The following is a 13246-nucleotide window of genomic DNA, read 5'->3' as shown; positions in this document are numbered from 1 at the left end:
AATAATATTGCCTTATAGATTATTTTGTTTAGATTTGATTCAACTGTCTTTGTTAATCTTTTACATTTTAACTTTTTCTATTTGACCTTTAGTTGTCTTCTGTAAAGAGAAAATGTTTATGTTTTTTATTTTAATGTAACCAAAAATATTTCAGTAGAATTTAATACGCTACACTTACTTGGTGAGTTGATATTCTTCTTACTTTATGCTTACTCTTTTCTACTTTTTTTGTGTGAAATTGTAGCACTAACTTTACATTTCTCTAGTCAAACATATTGCTACATATAGCCTTTTCTAATTATTAATCAAAATAGTGACTCTCTTTTTTCTAATGGTGAAGAGTAGTACTTTAAGCTGGACAAGGTGGTGTATGTCTATAAGCCCAGTCTTTAATCCCAGTGACTCTGGTGTCTGAGGCAGGAGGATAGAAAGTTTTAGGCTAACGTAGGCAATTTAGTGAGACCCTATCTCAAAATAAGGGCTGGGGATGTAGCTCAGTGACAGAGCACTTGCCTAACATACATGAGATCCTGGGTTCAATCCCCATTGTTGGAAAAAAGGAAAAGTAAAAACTGCTTTTATGTATTTATTTATTTGCCTCATTTCTAAGTAGTTTAAATTCTTGAAGATTTTTCTGTCTTTTGAATAACATGATTTATTCTGTGGAAGCTACTATAGGAAATGAGAGTAACAGCCCGAGTAACCTTTTTAGTAATGATGAACAGGGAGGGAAGGCACAAGCTTCAGGGAGAATCTTAATTTGGACCCACTGACAGAGCTTTGTTATTGTAATTTCTGTTTTCTTTACTAAATTAATAACTATGGTTTTATAGTAAGTCATAATATCTGGTTAAGAAAGTATCCCTCTCTACCCTCCTATCTCCACATACAATCTTTTTCTTTTCTTGAAAAACATTTTGTCTGTTCTTGACCATTTGTCCTCCAAGGCAGCTTATCTCATTTCCAGGGAATACCCTATAGGGATTTGAATTGAATTTGTTTAACAATTTAGAAAGCATTGATATCTTTATGATGTTGAATTGTTGGTAACATCATCCATTTACATCTTAACTTTGTTTTGGCATAAAGAAAATCCACTGATTTTGTATATTGATATATTCAGTAACCTTACTGAATGCTTAGAAAGCTGAAAAATTTGTCTATGAATCCTCTGTCTCTTTCTTTTCTATAAGTCTTATCTTTTGTGAATAAGGACTAACTTTTTTGTCTCATGTGATACCTACAATCCAAGCATTGGGGAGGTTGAGGCAGGAGGATCACAAGTTCAAGGCCAGCCTGAGATACATAGTGAGACATTGTCTCAAAAAAAACCCCCCAAAACCAAAACTCCTTTTCTTTCTTATTTTTGTGTCTTTTATTAACTTAGTTGATGATATGAGCCCTTCTATGTATAAACTGAATGAATGTGGAGCTGGAAAAGTAACATACAATGTTCTTAGAGGCTTGTTCTGCCTTGCCAAGAGGAGTTTTAACAGGTCATCACTGAGTGCATTTGCTATGAATGCTTAATTGATGCTTTCTTAGCAGATTAAAGAAGCTCCTTTCTATTTATAATCAGATAAGATTTTAAACCAAATGTTATATTTCAATTAGGATTTTGTCCTCCTTTTTTGGCTGTTATGTGACAGCTGTGATTTTTCTCTTTTGACTTCTTTGAAGGTAGGAGGAAGGTGAGTAGAAAAACCAGTCATACACTTCTGTGTTAAATCACAATCCTTATGTACTATGTAATTTTTGAACTTTTATTAGTGCATGTTTGCCATACATAATGTTTTCATTCACTGTAGGGGATGGGTACGTGTATGTAACCACATACATTCATTTCAGATGCCCATTTTTTAATTGGCTCTTTAAATTTGGGGGAGGTGTCTAATATTTTTGAGTTTTTTATATATTCTAGATATTAGTCCTTTGACTGAGGAGTAGCTGTCAAAAATTATTGCCCATACCTTAGGTTGTCTTTTTACTCTGTTAGTGGTTTCCTTCACTGTGCAATGCTGTATTTTTTATATACTGATTATTTCAAAGTACTAATGATATAAGATTGGATTATAATAGCACCACCCCAAGCCCTTTTCCTGAAATTGAAGCCAGAGCCTTCTCACTGAGCTATATACCCACCTGATTTTTAAATTTCTTATGTTGAAACAGGGCCTCACTAAGTCATAAAATTGTCTAGGCAGTCTTCCTGCCTCAGACTTCTAGTATGCTGGGATTATAGATGTATACCACCACACTTGGCTTTTAATTGGCCTTTGCTGTATTTTATTTTTTGAGACAAGGTCTTGGTATGTAGTTCAGTTTGGCCTTGAACTCACTGTGTAGCTCAGGCAGGCCTCTTAACTCATGGTGATCCTCCTACCTCAGCCTCCTGAGTGCTGGGATTATAGGCATGTGCCACCATGCCTGGCCTTAGATAATTTTTATTACTGTGTGTATTATCCTCTTCCTTTAGATGTGACTGTTTTTCTCTGTATTTAAGTTATTTTGTTAATTGCTTTAATTGGCATGCAAAGTGATTTGATCATCCGTTTTTTCCTCCGTAGGTTAGTAACGTTGGAAAACAGCCCATGTATTACACCAGAGTTGCTTCGGGTATTTCAGAATATGTCAGCATTACTTGGTATGTATTAAAGCATTATCTTACTAATCAACAAGCACGCTTTTGAGGAACTATTGGCTTTAGAGTACACCTTCCGTTTTTATTAGAGTTCCTGATATTAACAAAATAAGTTCAATAGTGTTTTTATAGATTCTAAGTTACTGTATCTGGCTTTTTAGGATAATTTACTCATTGAAGAATAAAATAATTACATGGCCTTGTGGAAAATTTTGTAATAAAAAACTATTCTCAGGAAACTAATTACAATGTAAGTTCGAACTTTGATAAAGTTTTTGTTTGATAGCAGTTATAGTACCTAAAAGACTATGTTGAGGCTGTGGTATAACTCAGTGGTATAGCACTTGCCTAGCATGCACCATGCCCTGGATTTGATCCCTACCACCTAACAAAATAAAAAAACATAAAATAAAATTTTAGGAAAATGATTTATTGTAAAGTTGTTTTTGTATACTGTGGTTTCAATTTCTTTTATAAAGACATTTTTGTGCAATTACTTCTTTAAATTGAGCTTTGTACATATTCCTTTGTTTTAATTAAGGAACCACTGAAATTAAATATTAGGAAATTATATACATTGTTCATTGAAGTGTTACTTGTGAATGAACTATATAATTATGAAGCTTACTAGGTTAAAAAAAAACACTAGATAAAGGGCATAATTATTACGAAGACTTTTTGTCTGAGAACTTGTCCTTGGATATTTTTCAGAAGTAAAAATATTACTGAGGTATAATGACACACTTGGAAAGTAGTCCCTGTTTGAAATATTAGCAAATGTGGACTGAAACACAATTGGAACCGATTAAAAAAATTTTTGTCACATTTTTTAGATGACCACAATGGCTAAATAATATGATTGCTTGTTAATGCTTCCCCTGAGTTCTTTTATTTTTCTATTCCATTTTTCAGAATAGAGTTAGAGCTCAATAACTAAAGTAACCGTTTGTTTTCTAGTGAAGAGCTATTTGCAATTTTTCATCTAGCTTCCCCATAAAGGGGAAAATTTCCCAAAGATGAAGTCACTGGCAATAAGTCAGCCATTGATTCCTGAGTTCCTAGGAAAACTTTTGTCTTTCACTCATCATAACAAATAGGAAATGCCTTTTTAACTTCCTTCTACTCTCTGGTGAAAAGCTTTTCAGTTTTGTTCTACACAATTTGGAGACCACTTACAGTGCCATTCAGTATAATTCAGATGGTTCTTTATACTTGACCTAGGAATGGAAACCTTTACAAGACCCATTATGATCTTTGTTATGAATAGAGTTCTGCCACTTTCACATTCCAATGACTTCACACAGTGGTTTCAATTCATCTTTGTATTTTACTTTTAAGACCTCCCTCCCTCCCTCCTTCCCTCCCTCTTTTATTTCTCCTTCCCTCCTTTCTCCCCTCTCCTCACTTTGTGGACTCCCTCTTCCACCTCTCTCTGCTCTCTTTTGCAATATTGGGGATTGGGAATCCAGGACCTCAGGTAGAGTAGGCAAGCTTTCTGCTACTGAGTCACATTCCCAGCAGCAATAAGAACTTTTGTGTATTTAGAATAATGTCCAATATGCAGTAAGCATTTGATTATTCTTGTTATGGCTGTTACTACTATTCACGTTATCACTATTTTTTTTTTTTTTTTTTTTTTTTTTTGGTACTGGGGATCAAACTTGGAACCTTGTGCTTGCAAGGAAGGCGACAGCACCACTGAGAAAAATCCGGGGTCCCGAATTACCACTATTTTGAAAGAAAAAATACTGAACGATCGACTGTCTCTGTAGGATTTGTTTCCCAGTTGAAACAAGAACTAATGAAGGGCTGGAGATGTAGTGGAGTGATAGAGTGCTTGTACAGCATCCATAAGGCCCTGGGTTTCAACAAAAACCTATTGACATTTCAGCCTTGTAGTGGCTTAAGTTTTTTTAATTTTCAAAGATTTAAAAAAATTCAGTACAGTGAATAAATATAGGAGATATGGATACTACTGAATTATTTCTACTTTTATTCTTGAAAAAGGTGTTTTATGCATTGTAATTTGTATATTTGTATCAATAATATGAAGAAATTTTATTTTAAGAAGTTGAATTTGGCTGATGATGTTTATTATATTTTAACTTCAACGTTACCCTCTATATGTTTGTTTGAATTTTACACCAGTTGATCTTGTTTGACATGTAGCTTTCTGTAGACACATTCAGATAAATTTCTAAATTTGTTGTTAAATAGGACAAGAATATTTGTTTTAATCTTCTAATAGATTAAAATGAATACTCAGTTTTGGTATCAGTTAAAACATACTCTTATTAGATCAGTGATTTTTAAGAATTTACTTATTGTGTGATTGCTCTTTTTAAAATCAGATATAAAACTATTACAGAAAGTTTACTTTTTTAATTTAAAATGTATAAAACCAACAATACCAAACACTTCAATATATTTAAGTTAATGATTATTAGTGTACGTTAATTCTTTCTATGTCCTTTCAATGTAAGGAAAACCTGAAAAATTTTAAAACAGGCTATAATTAAAAGTAATTATTTTAATTTAGTTCTAGTGACTCATGTTTTTTGGCCTTTAAATCTGTTGTATAGTTTTAATTTACTTACTACTCTTATTACTTAAAAAAATGAACTGACTGGCTTGTGTTCATTTTCTCAATGCCAAACTAATGTTTCTTGAACAATGCAATTTTTCTGCTGGTAATTTCCTAATTTGGAAGGAATGAGGTTATCTTACCTTACACATTTTATCAGAATTTAAAACAGAAGAAAAAACTTACATTTGCAATTCCAAAAATAAAGCATTAAGTAGTTATAAAGGTAAATATTAAGTAGGTTCTGATTAAATTTCTATAATGTAATTCAATAATTCATTCCATACCCCTTTACAAAAATTTAATGCATAAAATATAAAACTAAATACAAATACAAATTAAAAATAGCAGCAAAAAGAATAAAGAAAAGCAAAATGGGCCAGATTATAAAATATAATTAGACAAATAAATATATATCATGTATGTACAGATCATTATTAGATATGGTACTTTGTTGAATAACCAATTTACCTGAGAGTGCTTAGCATTTTGTTGAAAGATAAACTAATCACTTAAATTAGAGGTTTTCAATCTTGGCACTATTGACATTTTGGGCCAGGTAAACTTTTGTTATGAGGGGCTTTCTTGTGCACTGTAGGATATTTAATGATATCCCTGGCCTCTATAGATAAGATGTTACTAGTGACAGACAAAAATGTTTTCATGCATTACCAAATGTCTTGTAGGTAATGACTTGCCCCTGATGAAAAAGCATAGACATAAATATTTGGCATGTGTGAAAATAAACACAACTGTATTGCAAGATTGAAAAAAAAGAAATTTTTTTCTGTGCTATTGGATGTGAGTAGAATTTCCAAAATATTCCCAGTAAAGAATGGCAGGTTTTAGCTGGTCATGGTAGCACACACCTATAATCCCAGCATTTGAGAGGCTGAGGCAGTGGGATTGGTGTGAATTGGAGACCAGCTTGGACTACATAGTGAGTTGAAGCCTAGCCTGAATTACATAGTGAGACTATCTAAAAAAAAAAAAAAAAAAAAAAAGGTTTTAGACATAATTTTGACAAATGTTTTGATCTATACAGTTAGGTTTGACACACACACACATATATTTTTTTTATCATTAATATATGTAATGAGTCATGTAAAATTGCTTTGCATTAACATTTGATCACATTCAGGTTTAAGCAAATAGTTTCTATTTTGACCTTGAAAGGGAAAAGCTAAAAACAATATCTTTTTCCTTTGTTGTTTTGATAATTACATGTTTAAGAACTTTTTTCCTTTTTTTTTTGGTACCAGGGAACGAACTCGGGTCTTTGCGCTTGCGCAGCAGTCAGTGACACCACTGAGCTAAATCCCCGTCCCAAGAACTTTTATTTTAATGAGCAAATTTTTATTGAAGAACAGATTTGAAGAACAAAACCTAAGAATTGGGATTGTTGAAATGTAATATAATTTTTTTAGAGTATAATACAGAATTGCTTTTATTTTTTATTTTTTCTTTCTTTTTTTTCTTCTTCTTTTTGGGATCTCTGTAGTTTAGGCTTGCCTTGAGTTCACCATGTTTCCTAGGCTGGCTTTGAACTCCTGGTAATCTTGCCTCAGCCTCCTGAGTGCTGGGATTACAGATGTGCACTACCATGCCCAGCCTCAGAATTGTTTTTCTAAACATAACGTATTTAGTGCCAGTGCAGTAAGACTCAGTAAATGCTCCTTGAGTGAACTCATTTAAGAGCATGTCAAAATTTAACCATAAAATGATTTAGTCACATGCTATTTGCCATGTTAGCGTTAAAAATTTGGATTGAAACAAAGGATTGGGTCAAATGGTTATCTACATTTTTTTTTTCTGAATGGAAAAGAGAGGGCTTGATGGTTTTTCTAAATTGTTTTAACTACTAGAAGGTAAATTAGATAACCTTAAGTTATAGGTTTCTGCCAGTTTTTTAGGTAAACATAACTATACTCTGAATAACACTCAGGAAAGTTTGTAAAGAAAGGTTATAACTTAGTATTAAATTGAAATGAATCATTTCATTTTTTTTTTCTTTTTTTTTCTTTTTATTTTATTTTATTTTTTTGTATTAAATTCTTTTATTGGTACATTGTAGGTGTACAACACAATTACATTTCTCATTGGGAATTGTACCTTTATATAATGCATCTTGGTTCTTATTTTTTCCCCATTCCTAGCCTCCCTTGACGCCCTCCACCCTTCCCTATTTACAAAGACTTTATTTCCATTTCTCATAAGTTTTTCCTTTCCCTTCTTTCCTTTCCCCTGTGCCTCTCACTACCCCTACCCCTTTGGACCTTTTATTCCTGTTTTACATTTTCGATTATTCATTCTAATCATTGGTACATTTTAGGTGTACAATATAATGACATTCATCATTGGAAATTTGCACCTTTACATAGTCTCTCTTGGTTCTTGTTTTTCACCCTTGCCCAGCCCTCCCATCAACCCCTCCAGCCCTCCCTATTTACAAAAATTTTGTTCCTGTTTTTCCATTTTCTCATATTAATCTCATTCCCTTCTATCCTTTCCCTTAGCCCTCCCACTTCCTTCCCCTTTGCCCCTTTTCTTCCTATTTCACATGACCTATTATACATTTAGTCCTTATTTACACTTTCAGTTTCTCACACCAGAGAAACTATTCGGTATTTACACATCTGTGTCCTATTTATTTCACTTTAGAGTATTGCTTCAATTTGCATCCACTTAGCTATATGTCTCTAATTTCTCATTTTTTATGGCTGAGTAGCACTCCATTTTATAAAAATACCACATTTTCTATCTCCAGTCTCCAGGTAATGGGCATTTGGGCTGTTTCCAAGTTTTAGCTATTACAAACTGTGCTGCTATGAACACGGGTGCACATATATCACTGTGGTATGATTCTTTTAATTGTTTGGGGAAGATCCCCAGCAGTGGAATAATGGGGTGAAATGGGATTTCCAGTCCTAGTTCTTTGAGGTATCTCCATACTGATTTCCACAGTGGTTGCACCAGTCTACACTCCCACCAGCAGTGGAGCAGGGTTCCTCTTTCCCCACAGCCCCACCAGCATTTGTTATTGGTTGATTTCATGATAGCAGCCATTCTTTCTGGAGTAAAGTGGAATCTCAGTGTTGTTTTCATTTGCATCTCTCGAATGACCAGTGACGTTGAACATTTTTTCATGTATTTATTTGCTATTTCTACTTCTTTGTGTGAGAAATGTCTGTTCATTTCAGATGCCGATTTTTGGATTGGGTCTTTAAATTTGGGAGGTCTGATCTTTTTAAGTTCTTTATAGATTCTAGATAGTAGACCTTTGTCTGAGGAAGAGCAGGTGAAGATTTTTTTCCCACATTGTGGATTGTCTCTTCACACTGCTTGTGGTTTCTCTTGCTGTGCAGAAGCTTTTTAATAAGAAGAGATCCCATTTGTTGATTGTTTGTGCTAGTTCACGGGCGACTGAGTTTTTGTTCATAAAATCTTTTCCTACACCGATGTCTTCAAGGGTTCTACCTAACCTCTGTTCCAACTGGTTCAGAGTTTCTATTTTAATATTTAGATCTTTAATCCATTTTGATTTTAGTTTAGTGCATGGTGAGAGATATAGGTCTAGTTTTAATCTTTGGCAAGTTGAAGCCCAATTTTTCCAGCACCATTTATTAAAGAGGCTATCTTTCCTCCAGTGAGGGTGTTTGGCTCCTTTATCGAAGATGAGATGGCTGAGTGTGTCTGGTGTTGTTTCTGCATCTTCTAATCTGTTCCACTGGTCCTCAAGCCTGTTTCTTTGCCAGTACCATGCTGTTTTTATCACAGTAGCTTTGTAGTAGAGTTGCAGGTTGGGGATTGTGATACCCCCTGCCATGTCTCTGTTACCTAGGACTGCTTTTGCTATTCTGGGTCTCTTCTTGCTCCAAATGAATTTTTGGATTTTTTTCTCGAGGTCCATGAAGTATGCTGCTGGGATCTCAATTGGAATTGCATTAAATCTATATAGCAGTTTTGGAAGTATGGCCATTTTCACTATATTAATCCTTCCTACCCAGGAGCAGGGGATGTCTGTCCATTTTCTGATATCATCTTCAATCTCTCTTTTCAGAGTGCCATAGTTTTCAGAGAAGAGGTCTTTGATTTCTTTTGTTAGGATGATTCCTAGGTATTTCAGTTTTTTGGGTGCTATTGTGAAAGGAATTATTTGCCCTATTTCTCTCTCAGTGAGTCTGTCATTGGTGTAGAGGAAAGCTATTGATTTTTGTGTGTTGACCTTGTAACCAGCTACTTGACTGAATTTGGTTATTAAGTCTAGAAGCCTTTTGGTGGAGTTCTTGGGGTCTTCTATATAGAGTATCATGTCATCTGCAAATAATGACAATTTGACTTCTTCATTTCCTATCTTTATTCCTTTTATTTCTTTCTCTTGTCTAATTGCCATGGCTAATGTTTCCAGAACTATATTGAACAAGAGTGGTGATAGTGGACATCCTTGTCTTGTTCCTGATTTGAGTGTGAAGGATTTCAGTTTGTGACGATTTAGTATGATATTGGCTGTTGGTTTTTCATAGATGGCTTCTATCAGTTTGAGGTAGAGACCATCTATTCCAATTTTTTGTAGGATTTTTATCATAAATGCATGTTGGATTTTTTCAAATGCTTTTTCTGTGTCTATGGAGTTAATCATATGGTTTTTGTCCTTGGCTCTATTGATATAGTGTATTACATTAATTGATTTTCGTATATTGAACCATCCCTGCATCCCTGGGATGAATCCCACTTGATCAGGGTGTATGATCTTCTTGATGATCTTCTGCATTCTGTTTGCCAGTATCTTATTAAGGATTTTTGCATCTATGTTCATTAGTGAGATTGGCCTGTAGTTCTCTTTTTCAGTTGGGTCTTTCTCTGCTTTGGGGATCAAGGTGATGCTTGCTTCCAGGAATAAATTTGGGAGTATTGCTTCCCTTTCAATTTCATTGAAGAGTTTAAACAGTAGTGGCAGTAGTTCCTCTCTAAATGTCTTGTAGAATTCAGCAGTGAAGCCATCAGGGCCCGGGCTTTTCTTAGGTGATAAGTTTTTAATTATGTTTTCAATTTCATTGGTTGATATTGGGTTGTTCAGAATTTTTAGGTCTTCTTCATTCAACTTTGGTAATTCATATGTATCTAGGAATCTGTCCATTTCTTCTGTGTTGTCCATCTTATTGGCGTATAGGTTCTGGAAGTAGGTATTGATGATCCTCTGGATTTCTGCTGGGTCTGTTGTAATTTCACCCTTTTCATTCCTAATTGCATGGATTTGGGCCTTTTCTTTCCTTTTTCTGACAAGGTTGACTAAAGGTTTATCAATTTTGTTGATTCTTTTGAAGAACCAACTCTTGGCTACATTGATTTTTTTGTATCGTTCTCTTAGTCTCCATTGCATTGATTTCTCCTCTGATCTTTATAATTTCCTCCCTTGTATGAGCTTTGTGTTTGTCCTGCTCTTCTTTTTCTAGAAGCTTGAGGTTCAGCATCAGGTTGTTTAATTGGACTCGTTCTGTTTTCCTAGTATGCGTATTCACTGCTATGAATTTCCCTCGTAAGACTGCTTTCATTGTGTCCCATAGATTCCGATATGTTGTATTGTCATTGTCATTTAATTGAAGGAACTGTCTGATTTCTTCTTTAATTTCTTCTGTGACACATTGGTTTTTCAGAAGTGTGTTGTTCATTTTCCACGTGTTTATGAAATTTTTGGAGTTTCTTTTGCTATGGATCTCCAATTTCATTGCACTATGGTCTGATAATATACAGGGGATAACTTCAATTCCTTTGCACTTACTTAAACATGTTCTGTGTGTGAGTATGTGGTCTATTTTGGAGAATGACCCATGTGCAGCTGAAAAGAATGTGTATTCTGATTTTGTGGGGTGGAAGACTCTGTAAACATCTGTTAAATTCATTTGTTCAAGAGTTTGATTGAGTTCTAGTATTTCATTACTTATTTTTAGTCTAGTTGATCTATCTATTTGTGGCAGTGGGGTGTTGAGGTCCCCCACTACAATTGTATTAGTGCATATATGGCTTTTCCTGTCCATTAGTATTTGTTTTATATAGTTGGGTGCACTAGTGTTTGGTGCATAGATATTTATGATTGTCATCTCTTCCTCTTGGATTCTTCCCTTTACAAGGATGTAGTGTCTTTCTTCATCTCTCTTCATCAGTGTTGGTTTGAAATCTACTTGATCTGCCAAGAGGATAGCTACTCCTGCTTTTTTTCGGGTTCCTGTCACATGCAGTATTGTTTTCCAGCCTTTAACTTTCAGTCTATGAGTTTCCTTTTGAATTAAATGTGTTTCTTGTATGCAGCATATTGTTGGATTTTGCTTCTTGACCCATTCTGCCAGTCTATTTCTTTTGATTGGTGAATTGAGACCATTAACATTGATGGTTATAACTGAAACATATTGATTTGTCATTGCCATGACTTTTTCTTTTTGTTGGGTTCTCCCCCTTTACATTTAATTTTTTGTCATGCCAGATGGGTTCATTCTGCTTTGCTTCCTGGGGTTGTGATCCTCAATGTCTGTTCCTAGGCTATTGTGTAAAATTCTTTGGAGTGCTGGTTTGGCATTCACAAAATTCCTAAGGTGCTCTTTGTCATGAAAGTATCTTATTTCTCCATCCATTTTGAAAGATAGTTTTGCAGGGTACATCAATCTGGGTTGGAGGCTGTTTTCTTTTAGGGCTTGGAATATGTCACTCCAAGCTCTTCTTGCCTTGATGGTTTGTGTTGAGAAGTCTGCTGTGATTCTGATGGGCTTTCCTTTGTATGTGATTTGTTTCTTTTCTCTGACTGCTTGGAGAACTTTGTTCTTCTGTTGAGTTTCTGGAATCTTAACAGTTATATGCCTATGTGTAGATTTTTTTTGATCAAGGCTATTTGGAGTCCTATATGCCTCACTTATCTGTATGTCAAGCTGTTTTCCCCTTCTTGGGAAGTTTTCTGCCATTATTTCTCTGAAGAGTTTTTTTATGTCATCTGCACTCTCTCCTCTTTCTTCATTGAGCCTAGTCAGTCTTATGTTATTCTTTTTTGCATCATCTAGCAGCTGCTGGTTTGATTTCTCATGTTCCCTTATAATTTTGAAGCAATTTTTCTTTTCCTGGTCACTAATTGCAATCTTATCTTCTATATCTGAAATTCTGTCCTCACAGTAGCTCATTCTGCTGTGTAGACTTTCAATGGAGTTTTTCATGTCCTGGAAATCTATTTGCATCTGTTTTATGGATTCCATTTGTTTCTTATGTTGGGTGAATCATTTCATTTAAATTGAACAGTAATTTGTCCTTAAAAATTAAAATTTTTATTTTGCAGAGCTAAGTTCAGAAAATCTCAGAACCTGCTTTAAGATTATCAATAGTTATATCTTTTTATCATCAACAGAATTTTTACAGGTATGTTGGAGTAGATTTTGCATTGTAAATTGTTTTGATAATTGTTTGCAATCAGGAGATGCCCTTTCAGAATCTTAAGATTGACCTTGTAATTTAAGGGGGGAAATTCTCTGAGAGCCTTCTCCACTGCAGGGCAAATAGGAATTTTGCAGTTCCATTATCATTTAATGCTTAAAATGAAATAATCTTATATGTATTCCTATAAAATTAATGTATTAATTAACTGTTTTTATGAGGCAATATCTGAAATCTTATGGAAACCTTTATTGCCTAGACCATTAGCATATAATTCTCACATGGATTATGAGTCTCAAATTGAATTTTATGCCTTTTGATATTATAGATATATTCTTATGTATATTTTGACTTTTGATTAAATTTCAGGCATATACAGTAGGTCTTTTATGCCTTTTGATATTATAGATACATTCTTATGTATATTTCGACTTTTGATTAAATTTCAGACATATGCAGTAGGTCTTTTATGCCTTTTGATATTATAGATATATTCTTATGTATATTTTGACTTTTGATTAAATTTCAGACATACGCAGTAGGTCTTTGTCAGTCCTTTTGTGAGTTATTAAAGGAAATTACTACAGAAGGTCAAGTTCAAGTGCTCAAGG

General features: G+C 34.2%; 1 protein-coding gene across 5 annotated transcripts in view; it reads left to right on the top strand.

Annotated features, from left to right (window-relative positions):
* The window catches only part of Ipo11 (importin 11), a 213613-nt gene that overhangs the window by 116364 nt on the left and 84003 nt on the right, over positions 1-13246 (top strand). For all 5 annotated transcript variants that reach the window (XM_021242972.2, XM_087189573.1, XM_013078962.3 and 2 more), the window contains 3 exons: positions 2568-2644; positions 12541-12620; positions 13165-13245. In XM_021242972.2, the coding sequence (XP_021098631.2) occupies positions 2568-2644; positions 12541-12620; positions 13165-13245 (238 nt within the window). The remainder of the gene's footprint in view (positions 1-2567; positions 2645-12540; positions 12621-13164; position 13246) is intronic.

This window comes from Heterocephalus glaber, unplaced genomic scaffold (assembly GCF_053883595.1).
Source record: "Heterocephalus glaber isolate CG9 unplaced genomic scaffold, H.glaber_assembly_v1.0 deba00001543, whole genome shotgun sequence".
In the NCBI taxonomy this organism is placed as follows: domain Eukaryota; kingdom Metazoa; phylum Chordata; class Mammalia; order Rodentia; family Bathyergidae; genus Heterocephalus; species Heterocephalus glaber.
This window is presented reverse-complemented; position numbering and strand designations above follow the sequence as displayed.